The sequence below is a fragment of the Episyrphus balteatus genome, chromosome 2, assembly GCF_945859705.1.
Source record: "Episyrphus balteatus chromosome 2, idEpiBalt1.1, whole genome shotgun sequence".
Classification (NCBI taxonomy): domain Eukaryota; kingdom Metazoa; phylum Arthropoda; class Insecta; order Diptera; family Syrphidae; genus Episyrphus; species Episyrphus balteatus.
Window position 1 is genome coordinate 77,115,153 of NC_079135.1, and position 19,115 is coordinate 77,134,267.

The 19,115-nt window shown below is 28.2% G+C and overlaps 1 protein-coding gene across 4 annotated transcripts in view; it reads left to right on the forward strand.

Annotated features, from left to right (window-relative positions):
- LOC129908501 (neuronal acetylcholine receptor subunit alpha-7) overlaps window positions 1-19,115 on the forward strand; it is a 53,941-nt gene that overhangs the window by 21,215 nt on the left and 13,611 nt on the right. For all 4 annotated transcript variants that reach the window (XM_055985024.1, XM_055985022.1, XM_055985025.1 and 1 more), the window contains 6 exons: window positions 1,588-1,632; window positions 1,793-1,902; window positions 2,230-2,410; window positions 2,505-2,580; window positions 2,843-3,037; window positions 6,959-7,045. In XM_055985024.1, coding sequence (XP_055840999.1) covers window positions 1,588-1,632; window positions 1,793-1,902; window positions 2,230-2,410; window positions 2,505-2,580; window positions 2,843-3,037; window positions 6,959-7,045 — 694 coding nt within the window. The remainder of the gene's footprint in view (window positions 1-1,587; window positions 1,633-1,792; window positions 1,903-2,229; window positions 2,411-2,504; window positions 2,581-2,842; window positions 3,038-6,958; window positions 7,046-19,115) is intronic.

Sequence of the window (19,115 nt, forward strand, 5' to 3'; positions counted from 1 at the left end):
AAAAAAAATTCCGTCAGAAGGTTTTTTCAAATAGAGTTAAAGTTAATTTTTCCGGCCTAAAACTACTCAATTATTATTTTTTGGAGTGTTCTTGCTAAGATTAGCTATTAACATATTTCGCGTTTTCTCGACCGCCATACAACTTTTTTCACTTTTCAAAATGAAGTCAAAATTTTCAAATAAAAACAAATTTTCGAAAAATGTGTCAAAACTGCCAAATAAGATCGAAAAGAAGGTTTTTTGATCTTTTAATGAGCAGGTATCTTCTTTGGAACATTTTTGACGATAAAAAAACTTAAAAACATATATATACAAGTTTTGTGCTTCAAGTTAAGCGAAAAAAAAGCCAAAAAAGGTGGAAGACACATTGGACCGCTCTTTCTACATACATGAATTTCATCTTGCTTGACCAATATTATGAGGTGAATAAATAAACAAAAACAGTAGATAGTGAAACAAAAGTAGAAAAGAATTTTAAAAAATTAAAAAAAAACAGGAAAAATATAACAATCGGAAGGTTAAAAATCTCCTGAGTGCACCTATCCATTAGGAGATAGTTAAAACCAGTGAAATCGCTCCCCGCAAAATTGGAAAAGCATATTCCGATAAAACCGTAAAGGATTTATCAAAATTTTCTTTGAGAGAAGGATCAAAATGTATAAAAGATTAAGTTCTGATCCTATGGAACCACTGAACCACTGGAATTTTCAACTAATGAGGCATTATCATTGATGAATAATTCTTTTCTGTCGAAACATCAATTAAACAAGTTCAATGCAAAAAGCAAGCAAGTGCAAAAGACCAAATATAATGTCACGAAGAAATTTTGAGCATTATTTCCTTGAAAAATATAGAAGGTAATACAAACACACTTATGTTTCAAGTATTGGTTAAAGAGTTTTACTACCAACAAATTGTACATACCTATAATATATTGAACGAATGTACTTTTTCGAATTTAAACTCGTATATTAATACGCAAGAAAACACAAACAATTCTTGCTACTATACATTTGAATTTTAAGATTTGTTTTTTTAACCGTTAAGGTAGGCCCTGTTTGTGACTTAAAAGTCGAATTTCGATCCAAGTTGGTTCTAGAATATTATATATTATTTTACAAAAAGAACGAACTTCTATTGGAAACATATTTAGAATTCTTATGTATTAATTCTCAAGAGTTTCTAATCCACTTTGACTATTATATTAACAAAAATACTTGCGACCCAGTCATGCAGTTCATTTTTAATTGGCAATTAAACTTTAATTTTTCTTAATTCTCTCCTCCCGTTCAGACTTAAACTTTCTTGTTTTAATTTTAACTTAATTTTCACGAAATAAAGCTAATTAAAAAGGTGTCATCCCATTCCTGAAAGTTAGATTTATTGTTTTAATTTCGTTGTATTTTTTCAACAATGTCAATGAATAATTCAGTCCTTGAAGAAAAAAAGTAAATAAACCATAAATTGTACCTATAAAGAAAATTTATATTACTTGAGATAGTATATTATATTTCCTGACCATTATTAATTGATAGTGTTATTTAAAAAAAAAAAAAATACGAATTTTAATTGATTTTCTTGTTGCAGGATGAAAAAAATCAACTATTAATTACAAACATTTGGCTTAAGCTGGTAAGTCTAGTCAATTTGTCTATAATGTCTCTACCCATGTTAAAGTAATCATTTTTAATGAATTTATCGTTTTTAATTAAATTACATTTAAGACAAAACTATGTAGCTATATATGTATTTTATACATTTTCACTTGTTATTTCAACTTTAATTTGAAAAGGAATGGAATGACATGAATCTAAGATGGAACTCTAGTGAATTTGGAGGAGTACGAGACTTACGTATACCACCCCATCGCTTATGGAAACCAGATGTCCTTATGTACAACAGGTAAGCCATGTCATAGTAAAAATACATACAAAAAATATCCTTCGCTCTTGTTGTCTCTTAATCTGGATGGCAAAATGTGTTTTTTGGAACAATGTTTTTTTTTTGTATATATTTTCTCGCAAGGATGTCTCATGCTCATCCTTTGTTGAGAATAATACAGAAAATATTATGAAACAAGTTGACTGACGACAGTGAGTTAAGTTCATGGATCTCATTAAGTTTTTCATTCCAATTAGTGTTGGGAAAATGTTAATTGTTTAGTTTGACAGCTGAATTTTTGAAATTGGTTTTAATTTGTTTCACTTTTTCTTGTTGTAAAATATAAAGCGCTGATGAAGGTTTCGATGGGACGTACGCCACCAACGTTGTTGTTCGAAATAATGGTTCGTGCCTTTATGTGCCGCCGGGTATATTCAAATCAACGTGCAAAATTGATATCACCTGGTTTCCTTTCGATGATCAGCGATGTGAAATGAAATTTGGTTCATGGACGTACGATGGATTTCAGGTAATTAAAAAAGCAAAATTATCGGAAATTGTTTGAAATATTGATTTGAAAGTCGAAGGAATTTATCATGATGGAAAACTGAAAAATATTTCAGCTCGATTTACAGCTACAGGACGAAGCTGGAGGCGATATATCCAGTTTCATAACAAATGGTGAATGGGATCTATTAGGTAAGAGGAAAATGTAAAATACTCTGAAATGAATTTAGAAAATTTCAAAAAAAAATAATTCAAGCATGAAAATTAGAGTTTTATGAACAAAAATTAAATTAAGCATCAATATGGTAAGGACGTAAGTTTAAAGCAAATTTATTTAACATCAAATTTAATAGTGAAATTGTATTTTTTTGAAATTTGAAAATAAATTAATTAAAAAACTGTATTTCCTTCTCTTTCTTTTGTGTATTAAAAAAAAAAAAAAAAACAACTCTAGGTGTGCCAGGAAAACGAAATGAAATCTACTATAATTGCTGCCCTGAACCTTATATTGATATAACATTCGCCATATTGATTCGACGCAAAACTCTTTACTATTTTTTCAATTTAATTGTGCCGTGTGTACTAATTGCTTCAATGGCACTTCTAGGTTTTACACTGCCACCAGATTCTGGTGAGAAGCTCTCACTTGGTAAGTCGGAAAATTCAAATTTCCTATTCTGCATCAATTTAGATGGTCGTGAAATCGTTAATTTACAAAATAATAATTACCAAACAAAAAAAAAAAAATTATATTAATCTAATAACTCTATCCGTGATATGAAAATGTTTGTAGTACTTATTTTAATTTGTTTACTTTTTCGGAACATAAATAATAGCTATTTACGCTAAATGCTAGTGAAGTTTGATGGAAATTTATTTTTCGTTCAATACATTTAACTTATCCAAAAGGTTTTTTTTTTTTAAACAAAAAATCAACTTCAAATATTTTGACTTGAGGAAGATTAAGCAAATGTTTCTATTGTTGCATACTTTTACTATCAGAATCAGTACAAAGCCTTTTGTATTGATACAACAACAATCTAGGCAATTTTCTTCAATTTCTGTATTTTTCAGTTCAGTTGTTTCCTCGCAATAAAATAAAGTGTAAAAACTAAAAAACTTAAATGTCGAATTTAGAAATTTTTTTTAAAGCCTTGAGTTTTCTTCAGCACGTGAAATTATGTAGTTCTGATTTTTGGTATAGGTGCTTATAGTAGTGGGCAAATAAACGCCCTAAGTTTTCAGACACGAGTTTCAAAAGGCGCTTTTTAAAAAATGAAAAACAAATTAAAAAAATATCTGATTCATGGCCTTTAAACTCGTACAATTAAATTTTTCAAAAGAATCAATATCCAAAAAACATCTAGTACAAAATTCAAAAAAAAAAAAGCAGTTTCGACGAAAAAAATTTAAAAATTTCCCTTGTCTTTTTCTAGTGCAGCTTTAGTCTCAATGAAAAGTGTGGAAATTTTTCGTTCGTTTAAAGTTTTTCTGTTTTTTGTCCAATACGCAGCGCAATAAAGTAGGCCAGATTATTATTTTGCAAGAAGTGCAGTCCATCTTCCGACTATTTGAATTCATTTGTTTTATCTACCCATTTTTTAAGGTACATAGTTCCCTTTCAGAACTACATACATAGAAACACAAAGAGAAAAAGCACAAAAAGTTTCTATTTTTTCAAATAATTTTAATTTTTAAATGTCACATCAATAAAATTGTTTTTGTTATTCTGTACTTTTTTTACTTTTTATACTTTTTTTGACTTTGTGTTTCGATGTAGTTCTAGCTCTAGGTTTATTGACAGTGAAATTTTTTTGACGAGAACTATTTATTTTGATATTTATTTTTATAGTGTTTACAAGGGTTCTTTATAAACATAAAATTGTGTGCTAGCTGTGATTCGTTTCTCTTTGTTTCATTAAATAATATTGCGCTCTATTTCGACAACTTTTAGAGGCATCGCATAAATTTCAGCATCATAACTCACTTGAGTGATCATTTCTTGACGAAAATTTATACCTTAAATTTATCAATGTCAGTGACTTAAGGTGTAACTGCTAACAAAGTTTCAAAAACTAGTAATTTCCCTAACAAAATTAGAAGCGAGAGTTTATCAAATCTCTTAACAAATTCTGCAAAGACGCAGTTTCTCAGATACAAATTTAGCAATGTTGCTAGTAAATATAAGTTTATATCAGTCTTCAATCAAGAGAAGGGTGTTCCAAAAGGTCCAATGTTTAACAATGTTTGTTAAACTTATCTTAAATCAAAGGCTCCCAGTTTAAGATATCACAGGTGTTCGTATCACAGTTAAATGCACGTTAAACAAAGTCTGAAAATAATAGTATAGTAACACGAGGAAATTTCCAAAAATTCTTAGCATTTATTTTGGTACCTATCTCTTTGTACCTTCTGTGAAGTGGTACCTACAACTGACCAACATTTTATTCCGCTCCTTCAAATGCCACTAATGAACATTTTTTTCAGATGTTGTAGATTTGGATAGATCATTTCTAGAAAAAATTATTATTTTTATCGTCTCTTAATAGACATGCCTGTTTTTTAAGGTTTCTCTTCTTTTGTCTGAGTAATCGGATGGTTTCTTCTTCTTTTTCACGTAAATTTCTCTTAGAACTCTCGTCCGAGTCTAAGGTATTACCTGTAGTGGGAATAAATGGTGCTTGAGCCAGTCTCGAATGTTCTATTTAATAGGCTATAATTTATTTCTTCCAAGTATCAAACTAAAATTTTCTTTCTTATATTGCCGTTTAAGTCTATAATGTTAAAGGATTTCCGTCGTATTTAGTGCACTTATCAAACATGTTCCTCATACATTTTGTAGATCTTTTCGTTTGTTGAGTAATTTATGAACCAAGGACCATAAGCTATCCGTACACATCTGAAATTCTATGCCTTTATTTAATTGCAGGTTTCTTCATCAATCAGATTTTAGTTGTTTCAAAACTGTTTTTTTCTACTAGCGATTGCGATTCAGACTCCGGGATCAATTTGAAGGAACATTTCAAAATTAAATTAATTTCATATTTAACTATATTTAACTACCTTTAATTTTATCCATTGAGAATTCATCAGCTTCCACCGTATTTGAAAAAAGTTTCACTCTGTCCATACATGTATTTTTTTCTGAAAAGCCATGCTTCTATACCATACACAAAAGGTCTCCCGTCAAATTATTTGTTACCTCCAAAGTTCGTGATCGTGCTTAGACTTTAATTCACAATAGAAACATTCTGCAAGTCTTCCAAAACCTTAATACAATAACTGTCCCTTTATTCTCTTCTTATTAAAACATAAATAATATCTTCGCAAAGCTCGATTAAATGTACCCATAAATGTATGAATAATTATGCAAAAATTAGAAACCCTTCATTGCACTATGTCCAAACAGCTAAATATGCAAAACCAAGCCCCCAAAATATTATTTATGCTTTATCATATAATTATGATACCAATCCTTTTCTTAAAACAAATTAAAAAAAAAACATAAATATTAACAGGGCAATTCCATGGTAACTCACGTTACATTCACAAAAATTTCCAACACATAAATAATTTTTTTTTTTTTTCAATTTTAATGTAAATTGATACGAAATTACTATCCATGAATGGAGCATAACTATTACTTTCATAATTAACTAAAAAAATTGTCTTTATTTTTAACATTTGCTTGGGAAAAATAAAAGTTTGATGGTAACTCACGTTACAAAAATCGGACACGAATTTTAAGAGTCCGACAGTATAAAGTTTTTATGTGAAATTAAGAATCTTAATTTGTTTTCAATGAAGATTCCATACATACAAAATTACAAGCTTTTAATATGAGTGACAAAACCAAACATTTTTTCAATATTTCGAGGAAAAATTTTAAAATATTTAGGTAACTCACGTTACATTATTTTGGTAACTCATGTTACCTGCGATTTGTGGTTCCAAAAGTAAAGAAAAGATGCATTTTCACTCAAGTTTTTTTTTAATCGAATAGTGTGTAACGAAGCTTGATTAAATGTTAACTTATTTTAGCACTCACGAGGGGATATTGTCATCGTCACTATTAGACTCATCATATTTTCAGTTTGCTTGTTTTTCCGTCATTTTCATGTGAAATTCTTCTGTTGTTGGCAAGCTTATGCTATAAAAATGCTTTAAGATTATTAAACTCCCTGAATTTTATGTCTATCCATAAGAGAATACAACAAAGAATCTTTTCTTGCAACTTGCATAAAGAGTTGCCGTTTGTAAATAGTAATTTGCTAATAAAAAAAGTAAAAAACACTGCATAATTTCTTCAAAATTCGTGTCCACTTTTTCATGGAATTACCCAACAAGGTTCTACGCAGAAATATGGTAGTAGTTTTTTATTGCATGTCAACTAAATCTAAGTTTCAAAGGTAATTTATTTGATTTAAAATATTTGTTTTCTGTGTTGTATTGATTTTTTGGTTTTTTTTTTTTTAAATGTGAACGTTCAATAATTTAAATGTTAATGTCAAAATATTAAATACTTAATCATCTAATTTAATAATTAAATCATTAATATTCAATTTTATAGGAGTTACAATTTTGTTGTCACTGACAGTCTTCCTTAACATGGTGGCTGAAACTATGCCAGCCACATCTGATGCAGTGCCTCTACTAGGTAAGTTGTAAGACTTTATTACTAATTTCATTTTTATGTTTATAATTTTCTTTTTTTTTTATCAAAACAAATAATTTCCTATTGTTTTTGCTTAAAAATAATTCACTTTTCATTTAAATGAAAAAAAAAGAACATTTTTAGTTTTCTCACTCATTTATTTTTCACAAGTTCACTTAAAAAAAAATCACAACCACCTTGATTTAATTTTATAATTTATCTTATTTTTATTAGTTTTTAGTTCTTCAAAATTTTTCATTTAAAAAAGAAAATTTAATCAAAAAACTAAAAAAAAAATGGTATACACAAAATATACATTTTTATCAAAAAAAAAAAAAACATAATTAACCATTGGTCAATTCATTCAAACACTCCATAACTTTATATAAAAATCGCAAACATCAAAATCCATAAAATATTATACAAACTAGAATTTTTCTAAACTATACATTCATATTAATAAAAAAAAAACATACAACTTAAACTTTCTTACCCAAGAAATAGCTTCTAAGTTTAAAATTAAGAAATCATATATTTGTATGATCTTTTACGGGGGTTTTAAGTTGGGTTCTAAAGATATAGAAAAGGAAAAAAAAACTCTTACTTGAAAAAATATTTTTTACTGTATAGGTTAATACTATTTAATTTTAGTATTTTTATGTTCAAATCAGTGCTGTAAATATTATTGTAACAAAAAAACTTTCAGAGGTGTGAAACATAAATTCATTCCGAATTTGGTCCTCCGATTTATGTTTGCTTTGCCTGTTTAAAAAGTTTATCTATGTTTCTACATTTGGAATTTAGGGATATAGACGCATTATATTTAATATTTAAGAAACAGCGTCTACTCAAAATAAAAACAATGTCAAAAAAATACAGTGGAAAATATCTCGAGAACCAGTTGTTCTACCAATAATTTTTAGGCTTTTCTGCCCTTAAAAGTTGTCAATAAGTTTCTTAAAACAAAAGCGTTTCAATTTCATTCAAGCTTTGCTTAAAAGGTTAACATTAGATGCTATCGTGAAAGCTTCGATTTTTAAGAACTCACTGCAAAATGTTGTTGGAATAACTTTTTTCATATTTGTTTTGGATGTTCTTAAAATTGTTTTTTTTTAATAACTCTGATCTTGAGGCAACTGCTCACCATTCTTCGCTTTTATGACAATGTCAAAATTAATCATCTTTGATCTTTTTGTGAATCGTGTTTGGACAAGTAAAACCCCATTCACCTAATCATGAACTAATGAAAAATTACTACATTTTTAGCCTTAAGTAGAAAATGATAAATCAAAGTGGCGCACTTTTAAATCAAAGTAGTGCACACATTAAGATGGGTTAAAGAAAATTAATGTAAATGAATTTCACCATTGATTCAATGAAGAACGCATTTAATATTACCATGCGTTTTTTCCCTGGTATGGGTATTATTTATTCTTTTTACCACCATAGTAAAAAGATCTTATACCAATTTTGTAGCAGTTTCGCAACTGGCTCTTTTGCTAATTGATTAGATTATACCTACCAGATCTCTAACTTATTATTATTTGCAGTTCTTTGTTCACTTGTTTAAAATTTCTTCTTGGTACTTGTTGTTTATTCTTGCTCCTTGTCATCTATAGTTTGAATGAATATCTTCTTAGATATCTACTTATCTAACTACTTTACATCAAAGCTCCAATTTTTCAGTAGTTCCTGTCTGAGACACAACGGCTTTTTGACGATCCCTAGAGTTAGGGTAGGATGGTATAAGAGTGCGCGGTTGATAAGAGTGCGCAATGCCATTTTCTACGGTTTGAAAGGGAATATAAGACTGAATGCACTTATTTTGGAAAAATCTAAATGAGTTTAATCTGCTGTCAAAATTTCATGCAAATGTGTTTGTAATCAGAGGTGCTAGTTAAGTTTAAGTTTTTTAGCACTTTTTTTTCCAATTTTTCTTGCCAAAGAAATTAATTTTTCCGCTTAACAACAAAAAATAACAATAAACAAAGTATAGGACATTGAAAAGTCGACAAAAAGAAACATTTAAGGAACACGTAAGATTGGTCATAAAGTGTATTGTGAAATACATATATATTCTTCGATTAGATGTCTGGACGTGTAAGAGTGCGCACCATGATGATGTATAAGAGTGCGCGGGTTAAAAAAGCAGTAAATGCTATCCAAGGCTTCAAAATAACTGGCATTTGTCCATATACCAGCAAAAAGCAGCTAGAAAAAGCAATTCCAACCAAAAAGAAACCAAATAAAAGTTTAAAAAAAAACAAGCGAATGAGAGTAACTAGGAAATATTGAAATTTTCTCGGAACCATTAATCGAAGACTAAATTGATTGTTCCTCATGCAAGGAGTGATGGGTTGAAAAATACTCTGTTTTTTTAAAGATAGGCAATTTTATTTGCGACTTTTGTGCGAACTTACACCTGTGCGCAGCTGCGCACTCTTACAAACTAAGCCGCGCACTCTTTCACAATAGGATGTATAAGAGTGCGCAAATTTCCTAATGTGGTATTTTGTTTATAACTTTTGAATTAATACATTTTTGTTACCAGTTTTAAGTTTTTTTCGTTGCTTTGATTATAAACTAAAAACTATATATAAAAAAAGTAGTTAAATTCTTTTTGTTATTGTTTTATTTGGTATTTTGTCTAAAATGCGCACTCTTATACCACCTTACCCTATGTCTCCAGTTTGACAGTCAGAATATTTGTCGAGGAATTTTTCTTTTTAAAGACTTCAGTTTTAACACTCCCTATATATAATTTTGTTTAGGATGCAATTAGTCTTCCGACTAAGACGCCATCTTTTGTGAAAAATTTGGGCGGTTACCTAGGATAATTCTTCGTTGAACCTCCTCTAAGGTGTCAATTAGTGTTATTGTAGCTTGCTTGACCTTTTCTCACTAGGTGGCAGAGTTGAGTCTTCCTTGACTGGCTTCTGCCTATCTTTCTCCATGATTCTATTAAGCTCCTGCTAAAAATTCAACTGAGATACTTTTTCTATTTTCGGTTCTTCGGTGTTAGAACCTGGAGTGAGCTATTAAGATTTTTTGTACGGGTACCGCATCAATCGGCAGTAAACATTACCTTCACATCCATGAAATCATACCACGGATTCCTTGTTGCGCGTAGTTTATATTCTAGTATTTTTGCACGAATATTATTCGTCAGAAATGTGAAAAATGATTACGTTTATATGGAAATATGTTTCAAGAAGTTTATGAATTTCTCTATTACATTTTTCGATGATTAGGGAACACAGTATTTAGTCAAGTCGTAAAATAACTTTTGCTGTAAGCCCTTTGCTAGAGCAACAAACTTCGGCTACTTTAGATTCCCTTGAAAAATTGCTGAATACAACTGAATTTTGATGCTTGATGAACATTGATATCTGAGATTTTTCACAAATGGTTGTCCGCGGAGTTTCTGTGAAAAATTATAAATTTTTGCAATGAGAGCACTAGAGTCTTATAAGTTCTATGAATTTGTAACTAAAAGGTTAAAAAACATACAATTTACAGCACTGATGGTATTTCTTAATTATTTTTTCTCCTTTTTATATTTTGTTTTAAATAAATTAACACAATCTGTAGCATATTTTTATTATGTATAATACACTTTCTACATAATTTCAAAAGTTATTATTAGAACCGACGATTTCTTTTCTTGGTTTGACAAACAAATCGCTTTCCTATTGCATCGATTCACATTATATTTTAACATTATTTCTTATTAACATTAAATTTAATAAAAATTTAATTTATATTTTTATCTCAATTTTTTAATTTTTTGTATTAAATTTTTACTTAAGAAATTATACTATGTTATAAAAATAATTTTATTCAGAATAATAATTTAACTAATAATAAAAAAAAAAAACAACGATATAAGGTAATTAAACAAAACAAAAATGTAAATAAATCTTTGACATACTATACATAACTACTGTACATTATTGCGCTCCAATAAATTAATCACCTGTTTAAATTATCATTAAAATAATTAGTAGAGACCTAGCTTGAATGCATCATTTACATAATATATATTTTGTTTTTATCAATTTCCTCGCATAGTTTACTTATTTTTGTTCTAACAAATTAAAGTTTTCTTTTCAATTAAACAAAAAAAAAAAAAAAAAAAAGTTTAAAAATGTACATATACGAAAATTAAACATACCTACAAAACCAACAAAAATTAAATTTGAAAAAAAAATTAATAATTGAAAAAAACTTACCTGTAAGCTTTGCCCATACAAATAACATAGCACCTGCAACATTTACTTTCATAGTTCTATATATGATATCAAACTATACACATGTGATATCAACATATTCATATATATTTATGCTGGAATTTCTTTTGTAGTGTTAATTTATTCTCCCCAAGAATCCTACATAAAGAAAAGCTTACTCTAAATTTGTTTCCCGCCCCTTAAAGAAAAAAAAAAAAATAATTCATTCAACAACTGGCACACAAAATAAAATCAAATAAAAAAAAATTCATAAAAAAAAGAAAAAAAAAAAATATTCTCGATTTTTAGCCTCTTATGATGATTGCGGATAATTGGTTGAACACAAAATTTATAAGCGCGTGAATTATGCCTTCATTGTCCGCATATACAAAAAAAAAAAAAAACACAAATCAAAAATCCGTAGGGAAACCAAGGGCTCAGTTTAAAGTATTCGTTTCAAATTGTTGATATTTCGCGAAATAGATTTATTCATTAGATTCCATTAAAACGAAAGCTTACCATAAAGTGTCTTCTCTTTATTTAATTAAACTCATTATTATAATTTGCAAGCTTCTGAGAAAAATTAAAAATAATAATAATAGTTAAAAAATAAACTACCTCTTCCCATAAAAAATAGAAAATATTTTAATGCAGATGCATTCGCGCCAGCTTATTCGTAAATAGACATCAATATTGTAAATCATTCACAAGTCATTAAAATTAGTTCAAAAGCCAAAAACCCATTTGACGATGCATATTTTTATTCAGACATCAAAGTTTTTCAAGTTACTTGTTTGATATCATAAAACGATAAATGACAAATAGATATGGGTGCCAGATTTAAGAGAACAGCCTTCATAATGACTATCTAGTAGTGCCTATCACTCTTATATTCATCTATTCATAACTGTTTTTTTGCAATTTAATTTGCTTTTCTGGGAGCAATAGACGCTGTGCGGCTTAGTAAATATTTTAAAGGTGAGGGTTGTAGACCCAAACTATATATAGGCTTTCTTTTCGTCTTACATAATTCAAGCTTCAACTGAACGCTTTCCGCATACTCAAAAAAATATTAATTTAATTTGTTTCGGTACTGACTTCCAAGTTTAATAATTAGGTTTTAGGGGCACATAAAATCAAATTATGTACAGAAAAGGAAAAATTATTTACATTTTTTAATAATATTACATACAAAAAAGTGTTGCCCGTAACGAGGAAAAAAAAATAATTTACATACATATGTATATTAATAATGTAAATATTCGGGGCATACATACGATTTCCCGGTAATAAATATATATTTTCTGTAAAAACATGAAAGAATTTCAAGTGAATAGAACTCCATAATCTTGATAAATATCTATTTTTCTGCACAGTAAACGTTTACACGTAGACGTAAAGAAGTAAGATAAATTACCCGTTTTCGACTGCCAAAACCCATTTCAGTGGTTGAATAGCGGGTTGTTAATATTGTTAACAAAAGATGAACTAACGCAAAGTACGGCCTCGAGCTTATTTTTAAGATACTTTTTCATTAGTTTCAATACTTTTTAAGTGCAGTACTCGAAACTGTTGCTTGTGACACTCGTATTATATCTATACGATATAATACGAATCGTTTTGTCTATACACTGAGGAAAAAAATTAATTGAAGTTGAAACTTCATTGTTTCAAAGATGAGCTACTTTGAAATATGTTGCTTTGAAATAGAAAACCACAAAAAATCAACCTTATTTTCACGTTGATTTTAAAATGTTCATCTTCAAGGCAAAATCATTCCGAATAATTATTAAATCAATGTGGTTTTCATTGATTTCACATTGTTTTATGGTGGCTTTTCCCTCAGTGTAACAGGTTAATTTTCCTGTGAGTCTCTTAGTTATTTCCGTATTCGTGACAGTTTTAACTTACGAACTATTTTCAATACTCAACGAGTTTTTTCCAAAACTCACAAACTATTCTTTTTTCATTTTAAATGTACCTACACAAAAAAAAATGTACATTACAAAAAAAAAAGTAACTAAAAACGTATGGAAAAAAGTAAGCTTATATTCCGGACTCCATGCCCGTAAGATTTGGGCGAAGAGGACAGTGAAAGTTCTCCTTTTTGGTATGTTGCTAATATTTCGTAAGTTAAGTACACTCCAAACAAATTATGTTCAACAAAATTAAAAGGAAAGAAATCTGAAATATTGATCTACTCCCAATATTTACCAATAGTTTAGTTGGTGTAAATTGTTTCAAATTTCATTTGGGGTTTATATCTACACAAATAAACTGGCAAGTAGATAGTTGAAAAAATTGTTTTTTTTTGAACTCCAATCCCTAAATTTGACACTTAGTCAAAGTGTCAAACAATATTTCTCAATAAATAAGTGCAACTTTGAATATTGATTATATTGATATAGCAATTAGAAATATTGGAACCAAAAAAGTTGAAATAAACTAAATGAGTATCGGAAAAGTTTCATCAGGTAGTTTCATAAGGATTAGTTGTTATGAAAACTAACGAGCTAAATTACAAAAATCGATAGATAACTAAAGTTAATATATCAATATGACGTTGTATTTGAACATTTCGTTAGAGTATAAAGAATATTTTGAGCTTTGGATTTATACTATATCTCTAAACTCTAAAATAAAAGTCGTTTGTCTTTTATAAAACTTCCGAGGAATATTCTATAACTTGTTTCCTACGAATTTATTATCGAGTACTTCTAACTGCTTGTTCGCGGGCTGGTAATTTTGTCCACTATATCATTACTGTTCCAGCAATTAAATAACCCAATTGAGAGTGAAATCGAAAATCAGATAGAATCACTCACTGTTATTTAGACAAATTCCTTAAACTTTAAGGTATGGAATCAAATGCTTAATAAACGTGAGAAAACGACTTAGAATTCCATTAACCGTTCATCCAATTTAAATCTAAAAGGTGCACAAATCTTTGCGGAACAAATCCATTATGTCTGAGTATGGGAAAGAGTAAGCAAAATAAATTAATTAAGAAAATCGCAAAAATGTTATAACAAATTCTAAAAAAAAAATCAAGAAATCTGTCTGATTAATAAGAACATGTAATATAAAACAAAAACTAGCAGGGTGTCTATAGTAATTTTAAGGAAGTCAAAATTTTCTTTTGACATTTTAGATAAGATAAGGAATGCATATGCACTAAATTTTTCTTTTAATCGCATTTCGCTCTATCTTTTTTGTTTAATTTGCCTAATAATAATTTTATTTCTATTTTCAATCATTTTTATAAAAAAAAAAAATAATAAAACTAAAATCATCCTCGAGGTGAGCGAGGAAAAACTCAATTTTGCTATGTTCACTTCACTTGCTAATAATTTTAAATGCTATCACATTTTTTCGAAACAAAAGAAACTCATTTTTTGCTACTATGCTACTTTCTTATTTTGTTTTTCTTTCTTTTTTTTTTTATTTCATTTTAATACATTTCTCAAAATCAAATATTTTAATTATTTTCAAAAAGTCATTAAAAAAAAAAAACAAAAAAAAAATAAAAATAATGCTCTTTTGTAAATATGTATACGAGAATCTAAACTATTTTGGGCGCTAAGAAAGGCTTTGTCTTTTATTGATTTTGGACAAACTTTATTGTTGACAATACTATAAATTCTTTTCAGAGTTATAAGAATTTTTTTAAAGCCTTTAAATGACTACACAAATATTATATACGAAAATAAGTAAGATTGAAAACTGTTTGGCCCCGCATAATGCAGAAAATACGTTATGGAGACATCAAAATTAACGACAACGGAATAGGTGTTTTGAATCAATATCTACTCGTATTTATGTTTCAAATGACACCACACAAAGGAATTTTCTATTTAAATAGAGGAAGAATAATTGTTTGAAGAAACGGTTTTAGAGTCATTTTTGCTTATTCATTTTATTTAATTTTTTAATTTTCTTTGTTTTTTTTTTATTAATGAATAGGTTTTTATTTAGTTTTTTTTGTTTTTTTAATCAATCATTCGTGTTTTAGGGGTTATCAATAATTTGTCACATTTAAATTGAGCCCTAAGTTTCTAAAAAAAAAAATATTTTTAAATACATAATTTGAAGCTTTCAAATTTTATATATATGCAGAATCAGAACATTAATATCAAATCATTAACCATTTACCTATACATTATATTCAATTAAACTTATACTCATAAAATGTTTGAAGAGGTTTGATTTATTATTTATTTTTGTTTGGCTTGAAATTTTTTAAACAAATTATGTAGAAGTTAAATAAAAATTAAATTGAAATTAAAATTAAAATATAAAGAAAACATTTCAGTAGAACCTTTCCCAATACTTGTTATAATCGTAAACAAAATTACATACATATATTAAAATTTGATATTCTGTTATAAAATTAAATTTTATCCTTTTATTGTCATAAATGATATGAAATGTATTTATTTTGTTTAAAATATATTTAAAAAAAAATTATGACATTTACAGATAAAACTCTTTAATTTTTACCACTTTTAATTTATTATAACTAAAAAAACAAATGTTTTGGATTTGAAGAATATTGGCAATTAGGTTCTTGTATTTGGAGGGATCTTCTTCATTCAAAGGGCCAAAACTTTTTTTTTTCAATAATAAATTATACCGACTTTTAAATTTATTTCTAACATTATTAGTTTTTTTTTCGACAATAAATTTTTCAGAAAAAAATTCAGAAATAGTCGTCAAGCTCTCACTTTGTAGAGTAACTCAGGATCCTTGTGCTACCATGGCATTTTTGTGGCATAAAATTATCGAGTTTTATTAAGTAGTCATAGGCAGGTATTAATAAAAAAAATAGGTTAACAGGCTTGATCTCAATACAGTCAGATTTTTAAATTTATCTAAGCTGTTTTTCCTACAACTCAGTAGTTACTCATTTTTATTTTAAATGTAAAATAAAAACAAACTACACAAGTATTTGTTTTGCAAATAAAATAAAAAAATCAGTTCATACTGTGCTTATAAAAAACTGAGCTTTTATTGAAAACAGTCTCCTTATGCAACATCGTTGAAACGGAAACTATGGGTAAATTCACAAACGTCAAATTTTTTGGTAGTGATTACTCATCACTGCTTTTTTGCGATGCTGATCGTTGCTCAGCTGATTACGATGTGATGCTGATTGACAAAAAGTTTTACGTTTAACAAAAATTTTTGGCTAGTGATGGAAATGATACTAATAAAAACTGTTTGTTGTAATTAAAATATGGAGCAACACATTTTATCTCTCAAAGAACTTTCCTCCACAATACCGACTTCGATTTTCTGCCTGCAAACAAATCACCTTCATATTTTAATCTGGTTTCTATTATTAGTTTAATTTGTGGGCTGGTAAAATATGTTCTCTGAAATTCATCAAGTTAATTAATTTAGAACTTGTTTAAATACTTTTCATTGTTCTTTTCCGCCATTTTTACTCCAAATCGCATCAAGAAAATTCTTGATGCTTTTTTGTTTGATATTTGCGCATCAGTTTATCAAAGTTTGCAATAATGAACAATCAACAAGTGATGCTTATTATTTGCGTTTATGAACGTGCTAAAGGAATGATCGCTAATCATCTCTGCAGTGATGCGTTTGTGAATTTACACTATATTTTATGCCTTCAAATAATGCCTTTTTTCTGCAGTTGTTCACACCATATAAAAAAGCAGATATATAATCTCGAATACTTTGGTTAATCGAAAAAACGCAGATAATTTAGCAATAGAAATAAAAGGAATCACATTTGTAACTCCAAAGTTTTTCGTTACAGTTTTTAGGTAAGACATTTCATATGCAAAGAGTGATTTTTTGAGATTTTATATTGAAGAATATAGAAATTATTTCTACTTTACCAAAATGTATCTCTTAGTGAAAGTGTCGTTATTTGAAATTAAAACAATAATTTCTAGAACAACAAGGATTTATTGAAAGTTGACTTTGAAAGCTAACGTCTTATTTCATACTTGTTTGCGTTTTCAAATTTATCAATTCAAATGAATTTTCTTATAAATGTAAAAGGCAATTAATGGTTATACCTATTTATTTCCTTTAGCGATATAAAAGGTTTTTGTTAAAAAAACCACTTTTCAAGTAATAAACCAACAACAAGAAAAATATTCATTTTCTCGGAGTCCTTCCGTAATTTCCTATAGTTTCCGTGAGAAAGTTTGTTTGAGAGCTTCAGATTCGTGTTCATCACCCAAAACTATATAAAGTTGGACATCAAACTACAATATCAGAGTTAATATGAGTCTGAATGTCAAGGGGTTACTAGCAAGAAAAATATTATTTTAAAATTAGAAAAAAGAAATGGTTTGTATTTTTCTTAATCACACAATAACACAACACTTAAAATTTTTTGGTTACTAATTATGCTTTTTTTCGAATCAACATTACACGTATACAGCTTTATACTTCACATCACTAATATAACTTAACCGCACTAAACAAAACACACTCAATTTCACTATAAAATAAATACATACATCGATCAATATCTACATACATAAATGTGTTTTATGTACTTCATTTAAATAATATTGAAATAAATTGTACTGTATTTCGTACGAGCTAAGCCGAGTATCAGGTTTGTATATAATGATAAAATTATATTTTTGATGATATATATTTTTTATATTATGTGGAATAATAACTCACGAGAATTTTCTCGATTTTTAAAACTACCTATACTGAACTTACAAAATTCTTTCGATCGAACTAAACAAAGCAACAGCCGATTATTTCGGAAACAACAACTTTTGAAAATTGAAAACTTGTCTAGGCGATCTTTTTATTAAAATAAATAAATATAATCATTTGTAGTTCTTGAAATACATTTCACTTCTGACAAAGCTAAGTTTTCGATGTTAAAGTGTACCTTTCCGAAGCATTATCATTTTAATAAGTCAACATTATTGAAAAACACTCCTTTACAATGGAAGAGGAGAATAGGTAGATTTTGTTGTCTATATAGAGTCAAATTTAGGTTCTCATTCGGAAACGACTTAACAATGGATAAAATAAGAGCATGGATATCACTTTCCTTGAAACCCTTCTTTTATCTACGTAATTGTCTAATCTTTTTGAAACACAATAATTGCCAATAGAATGGAGATATGTAGATTTTTCCTTATAGTGAAATTGTCAATTGAAATTATCATTGTGTACCCCTTTTCATTCTTACTAGGCAGTTAATATTTTTTCATCGTTTGACGACAAAAAAATGCAAAACTAACAAACTCAGATATACTTTAAAAGGTTTTCTTAGTCAAGTTTTTTTTGAGTTATGACGGTTTTCTTAGGCAACAGAAAATTTATATGCAATTCTACACTGAGGGAAAAAATAAATTGAAGTTGAAACGTCGTCGTTTCCAAGATGAACTACTTTGATTTATGTGACTTTAAGATACGAAACCATCAAAAATTAACCTTTTTTCCATGTTGATTTTAAAATGTTTATCTTCAACTCAAAATCATTCCGAATAATAGTTAAATCAATGTGGTTTTCATTATTTTCACGTTTTTTTATGGTGGCTTTTCCCTCAGTGTATGCTGTACAGTGCCGTTCGAAAAATGTTGGTCAAACTTGTCAAATGTGTTGCTCTAACAACGTTTTTTTTTTTACTGATTCTTTGTTTTCCTTGTTTAAATGGTTTCATGATACAGTTAAAGTATACCTACACATTTTTACGGAGCGGAAATTGGGTTTTTAAGGAACCTGCTTCATTGCAAACATACAACTGCTTTTTACGATCCACCAAACCAAAGTCTTCAACCGATGCCGATTACTGAACAGCACCAAAAAACCATTTTCCACTTGGATCGTCTTT